A 12,972-nucleotide genomic window follows, 5' to 3' on the forward strand; every position below is an offset into this window, starting at 1 on the left:
TGTCAATGGGCCAGGCATGATATTGGTACCACCTGAGGTGGCCAAACTGATGTGGTATTGACGTTTTTAGGGCCAGTAGAAGTAAAGTAGAACATGGTAGCCTTTCCGCAATGGTAGCTTTATCACACATTTTGATAAAATGAAAAATCTCCTTACAAGGCGTTGCGCAAAATACAAAAAGCAGGGAAAAAGGTCAATATATCTGGGAGTCTCAGTTAATATATTTATTTACTTTGGTGTTTTACCCCATACTCTATTTATTTATTTATTTCATTGGTGTTTTACGCCGTACTCAAGACTATTCCACTTGTACAGCGGCGGCCAGCATTATGGTGGGGGGGAAACCGGGCAGAGCCCGCGGAAACCCACGACCATCCACAGGTTGCTGCAGACCTTCCCACATACGGCTGGAGAGGAAGGTGTTGATTAAACATCCATGGCACCCGCTGACGGATAACAGAGTGTGAATATCCCTCTGAAAAAATCCACAGTTTTGCAGTTTCCTTTGATGTTTGGAGTCATGGAAAGACCACTGTTGTGTGCCATTTGAAATTTAGCATTTGGATATTTAGACCTGAAGTCAACAGTTAATTGTTAACACAACCACGATAGAATAAGATCAAAAGATCAGCTTGAATTAGTTAAGGAAGTATTCTTAAAGGTAAACACTCTGTTCCTGAGTTGACTGGGGATTCATATAGCGTTGTTACTGTATAACTGTTATGAATGGCAATATATGAGTTAGCACCTTGAACAATAAGTAAATTATTAAAGGGGGCATAACCCATACAAAGCTACCCATCTGCTTTCATATCAAAACATGAACTAAAGACATGTATCAACTTAAATATAGCAAGGAGATTTGGCCACCCTGGGTCGTACTAATATGTGAAATTTTGGCCCTTGGCTTATGGACTACGACGGCGATCTAAAATTTTGAGGTCCAGTAAATTTATGTTTCCATTGACCCCAAATCTTCAGCAATAGGATCTTCCGTTGCGATGCAACGCGATGTTGTAACGACGCACTGCTTCAACATGGTTGCCTCACGAAATGCTCGTCACAAATGTTGATCATTTTTTTCATCTTATCATTTCTTAGGATGGTCGTCGAAGAAAACGGTAATGTCACAGATCTGTTCAAATGTGTGTTGACCCTCAAACATCAGCTTAAGCTTGATATCGTACTATGACTTAGTGCCAACAATGCGATCACTAGCCTACGTCATTATGACCGTAATTTAGTTGAGCCACGCGCACTTTTTATTCAAACGGCCCGCTATGGTAACTTTATTCATAGCGAGACCTCATATTTAATTTTAACACGGCAAAACAAAAATAAACACGCCTTCTATCTGGAATCGCTTTTGACAAATTGCAACCATTTGGCTTGCATCTGCAAGGACACATGCAGTAAATTGTTCATATCCGCACCCATAAATATTGGGTGGCCAAATTCAGAGGAGCTAGAAATTTAAAAAGTGTATTTATTTTGGTTGGTTATTGGTTTAAAATTAGTTCATACTCAGTATTATTGTTTTTAAAGGTACATATTTAGTCTAATAATAGACATATTTTAACAATTTCAGCGCTAATTAATTATTCAGCCAAACTCCAAGAGTACATGTAGTTGCAGAGTACATTTGAGGAAAGCTGTTGTGAGAGTAATGGACAGAAACAGCAATAATTGTATCAGATTTATAGTAATAAACATTTACTGCTGTTCACACATGTATTAAAACTTTCGTAAATGTAACATTAACCTTGGTCATTCAAATATTCCTACAAGGCGAAACTAACCTGTTCTGAGGTTGGCTTAACCAAAAATGATCCATAGCCATCACACAGGAAAGGATATCTTCGGAGTCAACTGCGATTGCTATCTTGATGTGATTGTCTTAATCACATGATTGATATAGCCACTCAAAATGTCATTCCAGACAGTTTATTTGTAATTTGTATTTATGTGCCTACTTGACAGAGGCTGACATACATGTAGGTCATGACCTCAAGGTTAATCTCAATAAAGCAGCCTGATTTCATTAAGCTCACCAACTGCTATGATATGGGCTCAGAAAATGTGATTATTTTTCAGGTGTGATACCAATTGACTCTTTTGGGTTTGCAAGTCTCAAACCACATAAATTTATGAAAGGGAGGTTTTAATGCACTAATACAGAGTGAATTATCAATGGTATCTATGGAACTGTCCTCCTCTTATCTAGATCTCCACCATGGTATACAATACTACTAGTCACAGCTGCTATGGGAAGCAGTGGTGGTAAAAATCAAACAGTGAAGGCATGGACAAGAAATTTAACATTCATGTATTAATATTAAATTAGGGAACAAAATACCCTTTTGTGTGCTGCTTGAAATCACTGTTCATACAACCAGTGATAAAGACAAAATCATGTTTGGAAATAACATAAACAGCAGCATATTGAAACTGCAGCAGTAAGCAGACAGCAATGTTAAAGTTGATATCTTGTTTTGGTTAGTTGTCTGTTATCTGTTTTTTCATGTTCTTGTAGTATGCGCCTCTGTTTCAACTGGAGCAAGCAGGAGATCTGACCTATTAATGATAACCCTGTCACACACTGGTTGCTCCCTTAACTTTCCATGAAATTGAATTTGATCTTGCCTATCTCAGTACTACATGCACTGTGTGCTTTTTTGGACACAATGATTTAATAGTACAAGCAGTCTCCAGGCCTGATTTCCAGCAGGACTCGATCTTTAGTCAACATTTTCCATCAAGATTAAAATAGTTTTTAATTTAACATCTTATGTAAACCAGTGTTAGGAACTAAACTTTATGGTAAAAAAAAAAAAAAATGGAACTTGATAATTTAAACTTCCAATAGATCAGATTACTCACCTAACAAATTATCCTCTGGTCAACCTTGCAAAACCAGATAATTTAATTCATCTCTTGTTTAGCCCCCCCCACCCTCCCCCCCCAAAAAAGGGCAGAGCACCCAAATTTCTTATATTTTGCATTACAGTGTCTGCTGAGAGGAGAATAAATTTGCATGAAGTTGCGGACCAAAATACATGTGCTAAATTCGGCCCTGACGAACTCTTGGATGCTCCAGAAGAGAGATTAGAAAAACTTTTCAAACGTTTCTTGTCACTCTCACCAGAAGATGGATTCAACAATATTCCTAATGGGACAAAAGCAGAGTATGGTCACCTAATTGAAGTGAGGAACCCGCTGTGGAGTGATAAGCCATTTGAAATTATAACAGGACCATTCAAGAATGTAGACAGCAGAATATTACTTGACCAAATCCATTTGAGCAAGCCAGAGAGAAAAATTCATCTAAGGTATGACTCAGGCAAAGAAGGTCGCCTGCTGACATTAACAAAACTTTTCAAGATTTCAGAAGAAGTGGGTTACCGTGGAAAAAAATCTGGGCACAAACTAGAGCAAAGAGCAAAGCATTATAGAAAGAAGAAATCAAAAGCACCATCAGTTAATGAAAAACGGCATACAGTAGTTGATGATGACATCGCAGACTTAATTTCAAAGGTAAGAAAATGTAGTTCATGAAGATCTGTTCAGTTTACTTCTGGATTGGCTTAAACCCCAACACTTAAATCAGCTTCTAGGTTCAAGTACAAAAAAAACAGTTGAAAAACTCTTTTAATACAGTGTACAGTGGCTTGATGTTTTAAAGCTGTTTTACTTTATCATTGGACTGTGAAGAATAATTTCAGCAATTATTTATAGGTTCAGGAGCTGAAGCACTTAGTGTTTAAGTGTGTTGTATTGCTGAAAGCTTTAAATAAATCTAGAGATATTTGAATTTCTAGGAGCAGTAACTATAAAGCATCACCCTACTTCACTTTGTTAAAAAAAAAAAAAAAACTTTTTTGGAATGGGCCTTAAGCTGTGAGCACAACTACTTGTATATGATAGTAAAATGAATAGCATGAAATGTAGAACAAATTCTTTAATTATAAACATGTTAATTACACATTAAATGCTCGCTGAGGAAAATGAACACTTGTTCAATGAACAGTAAGATTTAAGTTATGTATGGTAGACCATGAAATCTTAAAATTCTTCAGGAATTACCTCTCATAAGCAAATCTTGGTCATTACCACTATACTAAACAAATGAATGCTGTCCTATATTTATTTGTTTGATTGGTGTTTTACGACTTACTCGAGAATATTTCACTTATATGACAGCTGCAAGCATTATGGTGGGAGGGAACACAGAGCCCGGGGGAAACCCACGACTATCTACAGGTTGATGGCTGACCTTTCCACGTACGGCCTGCTGTCCTGTATCTCTGTACGCTGTTCAGATATGCATAGTGAATTGTTCTGAAGCATTGATTTAATTGTGTGATCTCCCAAAAGCACATCTAACTATAACTGTCTTGATGTATATTTACAGTTCGGAGATGCTGCCGTGGGCGAAGAGACAGGAGGGTCTATTAATACCACCAGTAAGTGTATTAATAAGCCAGAGTATGGTTTTTTTTTCTCTTCTCCTACACATGTACAGTACATGTAACACAAAATATCTCCATTTATTGCCCATGACCTACTACTCGTTTTGAAAATTCTCTTTTTAATGTACTCAGTAATCATCTTTATATGTCCACTTTGACTGCCAGGGGGAATTCAGCAAAGGACCCTCTCATGCCATTTAACTGACATTACTATCCCATTGCATCCCAATGACGTTATAATAAAGACAGCAGGATGTTACAATAGAAGCTGATACATTGCAACATTGCGTAACAATCAATTTTTGATGTACATATGTAACAATGGCTTCACACTAGCGTCACTTGCTGCTCCCCCTACCCTCTGTGAGATTAAATTGAGAAAATATTGCATAAAATTTTGATCATCATGAAATGACTTTTCTAAACAAAAATAAAGATATAGTTTACCAATTTCAATTAATGGTTATTGTTGATGGTGTTCGCGGAAATAAACATATTTAAAGTGGTTTTGTGTGTATATCAATATATCCTTTAACAAAATTACGTAGTTGTCAGGTGATGTCAGTTCACCTTAACTGATGAACATACTAGCTGATGACGTTAAGCATTTCTGAAAAATTCATATAAACTATGTTTTCAGAGACTGTTAATATTATGGTTGACAAATGGAATGAACAAGAAACTGAGGCAAAGGTGATGGTGTACGAATCTGACAGTGACAGTAGCCTGTAAGTAACTGTACAAGGGTTTTATGTATAATTTATCTCCTTCTTTTATTTATCTACATGTATTTCTTTGGGGTTTAATGTCACGTTTGTCACACAAAGTTTTGACACTTACGTCGGGGGCAAATTTTATGGGTGGAACAAGTAACGGATGATTGTTGTAAAGTGTGGCACACAGATTCTCACCCGCAGAGCAAGTCCAAGGCGTAAGTTATGTCGGCAAACGGCAAGTGATCTGCAAGGAAACTCATGTATGAACACTTGTTAACAGCTTTATCAGTATGTCAACTGCTTATTGTCACTAAGGACCAGAGAACAGTGTAGGCAAAAGAATCTCTTGTATTCTGTGTCTGTGGCTGGGTTTGAACTTTGAAGTGACACCTAGAGGGTCTCCTAGTGATAGAAATATGAGCATCTTGACTGCTCAGCCAAGAGTTCATGTAACAGTGGGAGGAAACCAGGCATAGTCCAGGGGAAGCCCACGGTCATCCGCCGGTTGCTGTCAGACCTTCCCATGTACGGCCGTAGAGGAAGCTAGCATGAGCTGGACTTTGAACTCGCACCGACCCCATTGGTGAGAGGTTCCTGACTCATTACGCTGCCCTACAGTATAATGACCTGCATATATGTATGCTTGGGGTTTAATGTTGTACTTGCCTACAGTATGATGGTATGCCTGTATGTATGCTTGGGCTTTAATGTTGTGTTTGCCTACAGTATGATGCTATGCATGTATGTATGCATGGGGTTTAATGTCGTACTTGCCTACAGTATGATGGTATACATGGGGTTTAATGTCATACTTGCCTACAATATGATGGTATGCATGGGGTTAAACGTCGTGCTTGCCTATAGTATGATGCTATGCATGTATGTATGCATGGGGTTTAATGTTGTACTTGCCTACAGTATGATGGTATATATGGGATTTAATGTTGTACTTGCCTACAGTATGATGGTGTGCATGGGGTTAAACGTCGTGCTTGCCTATAGTATGATGGTATGCATGTACGTATGCTTGGGGTTTAATGTCATACGCGTATGATGGTATGCATGTATGTATGCATGGGATTTAATGTCGTACTTGCCTACAGTGTGATGGTATGCATGGGATTTAATGTCATACCTGCCTATGATGGTATGCATGGGGTTTAATGTCGTACTTGCCTACAGTGTGACGGTATGCGTATTGTATGCTTGGTGTTTAATGTTGTACTTGCCTACAGTATGATGGTGTGCATGTATGTATGCTTGGGGTTTAATGTCATACTTGCCTATGATGGTATGCATGTATGTATGCATAGGGTTTAATGTCGTACTTGAAAACAGTGTGATGGTATGCATGTACGTATACATGGGGTTTAATATCATACTTGCCTATGATGGTATGCATGTATGTATGCATGGGGTTTAATGTCGTACTTGCCTACAGTGTGACGGTCTGGGTGGATGTATGCTTGGGGTTTGATGTTGTACTTGCCTACAGTATGATGATATGCATGGGGTTAAACGTCGTGCTTGCCTGCAGTATGATGGTATGCATGTACGTATGCTTGGGGTTTAATGTCATACTTGCCTATGGTGGTATGCATGGGGTTTAATGTCGTACTTGCCTGCAGTGTGATGGTATACATGGGGTTTAATGTCATACTTGCCTATGATGGTATCATGTATGTATGCATAGGGTTTAATGTCGTACTTACCTATGATGATATGCATGTATGTATGCATACATGTATTTATGTATGTATGCATAATGTCATGCTTGCCTATGATTGTATGCATGTATGTATGCATGGGGTTTAATGTCGTGTATGTATGCTTGATGTTTCATGTCGTACTTGCCTATAGTATGATGGTATGCTTGTATGTATGCTTGGGGCTTAATGTTGTACTTGCCTACAGTATGATGGCATGCATGTATGTATGCTTGGGGTTTATTTGCCTATGACGGTATCTGGATTGCATAAATACATGTAATGTAAACTTAAAATTTCCGATTTATCATTAATTTCATCTCTTAAATATAGTTCCTTTTAAACCCCTTGTAATAATTTTTATTTTCGTTCAGATCACCAACTGTGGAAAACTCAAAGCAAGCAGAAGACATAAAGAAAGTAAACACCGAAAGTAGACGACAGAGTTGTTGGGAAAGATTTAGGGCTGTTTGCTGTTGTTGCTGTAGTAGAATCACACCAGAGAACGTGCATGGTCCTATCTCCACGGACACCCCTAGGTTTGTGACCAATCGCCGGCTGGGAGATGGGAAAGGATCACAAAGACTTTGGCAACCACATAGACGAAAATGTATTCATGTAAAAAAGTCACCTACTTTGCCAGCCCATAGATCAGGGAAAGACCTGTTGAGACCAAAGTGATTGCAGCCTCCTCCACCCATCAGTGATGAGGAAGTTATCGTAAATTGTTCACTGTACAGTAAGCTGTACGTAATCACTGAAAAGACAACATACAAGTTGACTCTAAACAGCTCATCAGAATGTCACTGCTGTTGTTTTCCAGACAGAATTCAAGTTTGAGAGTACACACTTAATATCTTAATCCATAAAGCGTTCACAACAGAATTCACTCGGGAATTCACAAGAACTTAGGATGATAATCCATTAGTTTATGTCAGCTTTCTGGTAATTTTAGCAAATTATGTATACCCAAATGTACAGATCTTCCTAGCCTACTGGGACATTAAGTATGCATGTAAAGGTATTCAGGGTATTTTGGTGAACTAGACTTGTATAAGCTTGGGCTGTTCAGGTCAGTTGTTTGTTTCCATGGCAACGGACTAGAAATGACAAATTCAGATGATGTGAACACACTATGAGTCAAAGGTTCACAAAGGTTTTCAAAATTTGGTTTACAGGTTCATTTTGTGGTTGCATATACATACATGTACGAACACTGTATTTCATCACTCGATTCAGTCACTAAAACCAGTTAAGAGTATAGGGTCACCCAACTCTGCCAAAGTTCAACATATATTCATTTATATATTATTATTTATTTGATTGGTATTTTACGCCGTACTCAAGAATATTTCACTTATACGACGGTGGCCAGCATTATGGTGGGAGGAAAGCCATGACCATCCGCAGGTGGATGACGGACCTTCCCACGAACGGCCGGAGAGGAAGCCAGCATGAGCTGAACTTGAACTTACAGCGACTGCATTGGTGAGACTCCTGTGTCAATACAATGTGCTAGCGCGCTAACTGAGCCACGGGGGCCCCTATATTATTATTAAAACACTGGCCTGCTTTTAGTACCACACAATACAAACTCAGCAACTAGTTTTTGACAGTACATGTATTGAATATTGCAAAGAAATTTCAGTTCATATTTCTGTGCATTCAGGCTCTCCAGTGGTTCCCTGGTAGTTTCCTATACCCTTCACTGCAATTCAACTGTACATATTTAACAGGCTTATCCAGTGTCACACACCCATAGCACAGATCAACTGTGTTATGCTGGCAAGATTGCTCAGAATGGTGCTGTTTATCCGTAGATAGATGTACCTATCTATCTGTCTGCATAATTCGGGCTTGTGTGTTGTGTAACTAGTCTAGACCATCAAACTGACACGAAACTTAATTTCACCATGCTGATACCAGAATAAAACTTCAAATGTTGTTGCAATTAGGAATGTTCCAGTTACTTTTGTGTGCTCATATTGTGGGTTGTATTTAATTGTGCTATGATGTCTGTCCATCATCACCATTGCTTAAACCACTTTGCTTAAAAATTTAGGAGTTATGCTCCTTTTTTGACAAAATGTTCTTTTTCTTCATATCACTGTTTGAAGAAAGATGAAGCCTGATGTAGCGGTTCATCATTCACCATGCTACGATGGAAGTACCTGGGGGCTCTGAACCTCCTCATTGTTTTGCGTGTTACAATTCCTGAAATTCACATGCATATCCATTAAACCTGTTCAGATTGTGTGCTACACAAACAGTTCTCATTACTTCCTGTATTTAAAATTTGAGGGGTATCCATATAAAATAAATGAGCCTGCTTAACAGGATTTCATGGCACCCACATGTACATGTACTTAAAATGTGTTGAAGTGTTGATAAGGTTCTCCTATTAAATGTCAAGCTCATCTTTCACTCTCTCTTTAACTTAAACACCTTGTGATATGAATACAGGTACAAACAGGTAACTGTATCAGGTGTACTAGTTAGTCTGTAGTTTGTACTGTGCTTGCTAAGTACTGTACTTGCCCATGACTAAGTTACTCATTTCTTCATATTCTGAGAGTTCTATTGATCCTAAACAAGTTTTTGTTTGGAAATCCTGGAAAAATGTGAGTTTTAAAACAAAAAGTAATAATTTTTGGACCCTCTGAAAGTAGATTTTTTGGATGCTTCTAAGTGCAAAAACAGTAGTTTCAGGATAGAGTGATATAACATGGCAGAAAAGCATGACTATCCATGTATTTATTCCTTTAACTGATAATTAATTATACCATAATGATAATGGTTCATCAGTGCAGCACATTCACACAAATTTGTCAGTACCTCTATCACCATTAAAAGATAAAGACTGAAATCAATAGGTTAAATAAATCGATTAACAATAAATGCTAATTGAATGATTTTGTGTTGTTTCTTATCATTCATTTTTAAATTAATCATACCAATTAAATGATAAATCAGGTATTAAATCTAACAACATCTTTAGAGATAAAACTCTTGCCACATTTCTGGCAACTTCCAGAAGAAGAACCACACATTGCTTTTGTCAGACATTTCCTGCACGCTAAGTGATCACAGGCTAAAGTATACAGAGAACTGGATATTGAGGTCTGATGGCAATAAATACAGGAAAAGCCCAGTGTTTTTTGCTGCTGCTCACACTGTCCTATGTTCTTACTTAAATTGGGCCCACCTGACTGAAATGATGGCAGACCACCAAGTGCTGCATGTAAAGCCTCATTGAGGCTTAGGCTTAGATTGCTCTCGTGACTCCCAGTTTTGTTCTTATCAGCATTTAAACTGATATTAGAAGTCTCTAATTTAACAACTTTCTTGCTTGCCGCCTCAGTACAAATTCCTCTGTCCATATCATGATATTTCCTCTTCAATCCAGATGCAGGGTTTGTATGGCTGTAATGGTTAGAAGTTACAGCAGTACTAGTAGGTATTGATTGTTGTCTAAGTTCTCTCTTTACACCCAGTAGTTGAGACGCTTTTGTCACTGGGCTGTCCCCAGAAGATTCCCCTCTGCCCAAAACCCTAGGTACAGTTCTGAGTTCAGCACTGTGTGCCAGCACGAACCTGTCAATCCTTAGCTTTAAGGATACATTAGGAATTGGTTTCTTAAGTTCACAGAATGGGACCCCTGTAAATGGATCAGATGGTGAGCGCCCCCATGTGGACTCTGCATTGATATGCTTATCTAAAGTGAGCTGATCTATAGTTTTACCTGAGGGTAGTGTTAAAGGGACTGTCATTATTTCACAGGTTATGGGGTCTATGAACTCTTCCGGTACATCAACAGCAAACTGGTAACTAGACTGAGATGAATTAGTACTGCTGGGAGGTGCTCCAGATGTAGATTTTGACTGGACAATAGAGTGGTTGGTGCGGGGCCCGGGAGGAATATTGTGACTGGCCTGTTCTGGCAGGGAATAGCCATTGCACCTGGCTAATGTCGCCTCCCTGTATATCTGGTATATCGTTGTCTGTAAATGCTCAGGGCAGTGTTGAGCTGGTTGTCCCCAGATTTCTAATCGCTTAAGGGCTGGCGCACTACGCTCTACTGTGTTCACAATTCGTATGGTGACAGCACTGACGCTTGACAGCCACGCCATCCTGTGACGTCTAAGAAGTTTCCCTGCCTTTACACCCCCATCAATGAACTCGTCAAATGGTTTTCTGGGCCTATATGTTGAATTCTCAAAGCACACAATACAGGGCTCCTTGAGGGCTTCTTTACCAACGGGTCCAAATATTTCTTCATCCACGGATTGTGGTGTAACATCGACACCTCTCGGTATCTTTAGGCCTATCAGCGGGGACTTGTGAATTTTCCTGGAGCTGGCAAAGATTTCAAAGCCACACGACTTCTGTCTGCCCACCACTGGGTCTAGGATGATGCGAGCTATTTGAATGTTACAGGGGAAGCGTACAGTAACAGACACAGGGGGTACGATGAAGCTCTCTGCCCTGAAACCCCTCTGACTTGCCCAGTAGTCCACCCCAGCAATCAGGTTTTCAACCCCATACTCATCTGCGCACACTTTATCACACTTAATGTCAGGTGTCATAGACCCATGACAAAAGTTGATCATTTTCTTCCTGTCAACAAAAAGGATCTACTAATTACACCATAAAGAATCACCATATACATGATAGGTTTCCACAGATGCTCACACAGTTCCATGTTAACACATAAAACATCATTACTTGTACAACTAAGAAAATAGCTTCAGTATTACATCTGTCACATAAATAGAGTGGCAAGTTCTAGAAATTGCTTTATATCAGTTCAAAACACCCATAGATAATTTCTTGTAATTAAACCGGTGACTTCAACACATTGATATTACTCGTTTTTCTGGTAAAACTCGATTAACTTATTCTTTTATGTATCCTCCGGGACACCTTCAAACGATGAAAACGTTTCATGACTTTTGCTGTTCAAAGCTCTGAAACCAACACAAGGGAGGTAACTTTGTATGGTTTTGCTGGATCAGCTTTAGGGTTGTAAAGTGTTTATGTTGCCGAGGTATGAATAAGGAAAAGCGTACCTTTTAGATTACACCTGATATGCCACTTGATTGTCTGACATGCTTACTGTGCAATCCCAGTCACTAAAGACATACCTTCTCCTCTTATCCTAGTCAAATCGTAACTCGTCCACAGCAATTTATCACAACCATCTTGCCTGGTATGAAGGACCAGGGGGCGCCAGTGGTATGGATCAACTCTTTGTCTGGGTCTTGCGACGGGAGTTCTACTTTCAACTCTGGGACCGTGTCGCCTACATCAGCAACCATTCGAAAATAGTGCAACTATTGCACATCTCTTCATATCATTCACCTCCGCTTCAGTGATCTAATGGTTAGAGCGTCCATCTTAGAGGCCCGAGATCAAACCAGGTTCGGTTTATATATCAAAGATTGCTGCTGCCTCGCTTGGCACGGAGAGGTTAGAGCAAGGAAACGGGACTGGTTAGGCCGGTGTCAGTGTAACGTGTATGGTTGGGGTGTCATATCTGCATGGAGTCTTCGGCATGATACTTCAGTGTGGGCAGCACTTTGGCGACGTGGACTCGCCCAGCCACAAGAAGACACAACTAGTATGTACATACCTATAATGACTCCCCATTGTCATATGGCTGAAAACTTGATAAGTATCACGTGAACTGAAAACATTTACATACATATCAATCATCCTGGCTGTATGACATATATGTGGGGGCCCAGGTGCGAGCGACTCCTTTTTTGGGGGGTGAACGAAATAAATAAATGAATAAATAAATAAACTGATAAAACTGAATAAACAAAGAAAAGAAAGCATGGAAGAAAGATTCTCTTTTTTATTTAAAAAAAAAGCACATTTTACACTAAGAGCTATATTAGGTCATTAGAGCCGCTGTTGTGGGTCGTATTGAGTGGTATTGTTCAAGTCCGTGTTGTGTGGAAAATCGGACGAGATGTCGCACCTCTAACATATTTCTAAATGCCATGCCATACATCCTAAACATTTTACAGCTTATGTAGCAAGCTATACATGCTAGCTGTAGTCAGGACCATCGTC

The 12,972-nt window shown here is 39.2% G+C and overlaps 2 protein-coding genes across 3 annotated transcripts; one reads left to right on the forward strand and one right to left on the reverse strand.

Moving 5' to 3' along the window:
• Window positions 1-1,040: 1,040 nt before the first annotated feature.
• Window positions 1,041-8,206, forward strand: LOC135469060 (uncharacterized). Its single transcript, XM_064747579.1, has 5 exons — window positions 1,041-1,121; window positions 3,008-3,534; window positions 4,412-4,463; window positions 5,110-5,197; window positions 7,266-8,206. The coding sequence occupies exons 1-5, from the start codon at window positions 1,067-1,069 to the stop codon at window positions 7,570-7,572; spliced, it is 1,029 nt and encodes a 342-aa protein (XP_064603649.1). The 5' UTR covers window positions 1,041-1,066; the 3' UTR covers window positions 7,573-8,206.
• Window positions 8,207-8,422: 216 nt separating this feature from the next.
• On the reverse strand, window positions 8,423-12,168 carry LOC135467968 (RING finger protein 37-like). 2 transcript variants are annotated; one of them, XM_064745930.1, is made up of 2 exons: window positions 12,036-12,168; window positions 8,423-11,508 (listed from the first exon to the last, which is right to left on the reverse strand). In XM_064745930.1, the coding sequence occupies exon 2, from the start codon at window positions 11,499-11,501 to the stop codon at window positions 9,861-9,863; it is 1,641 nt and encodes a 546-aa protein (XP_064602000.1). In that variant the 5' UTR covers window positions 11,502-11,508; window positions 12,036-12,168; the 3' UTR covers window positions 8,423-9,860. The 2 variants fall into 2 exon arrangements, with proteins under 2 accessions (XP_064602000.1, XP_064601999.1); XM_064745929.1 differs by having other exon boundaries at window positions 11,961-12,086.
• Window positions 12,169-12,972: the final 804 nt, after the last annotated feature.

The sequence above is a fragment of the Liolophura sinensis genome, chromosome 6, assembly GCF_032854445.1.
Source record: "Liolophura sinensis isolate JHLJ2023 chromosome 6, CUHK_Ljap_v2, whole genome shotgun sequence".
Classification (NCBI taxonomy): Eukaryota; Metazoa; Mollusca; class Polyplacophora; order Chitonida; family Chitonidae; genus Liolophura; species Liolophura sinensis.

What these genes read in the sequence shown, in the direction of transcription:
- LOC135467968 (XM_064745930.1), bottom strand. Translation starts at nt 11,501, where the DNA reads ATGATCAACTTTTGTCATGGGTCTATGACACCTGACATTAAGTGTGAT.
- LOC135469060 (XM_064747579.1), top strand. Translation starts at nt 1,067, where the DNA reads ATGTTGATCATTTTTTTCATCTTATCATTTCTTAGGATGGTCGTCGAA. An exon ending in GATGGTCGTCGAAGAAAACG is followed by an intron (nt 1,122 to 3,007) that starts GTAATGTCACAG and finishes TTTGCATTACAG; the next exon opens with TGTCTGCTGAGAGGAGAATA. An exon ending in AGGGTCTATTAATACCACCA is followed by an intron (nt 4,464 to 5,109) that starts GTAAGTGTATTA and finishes CTATGTTTTCAG; the next exon opens with AGACTGTTAATATTATGGTT.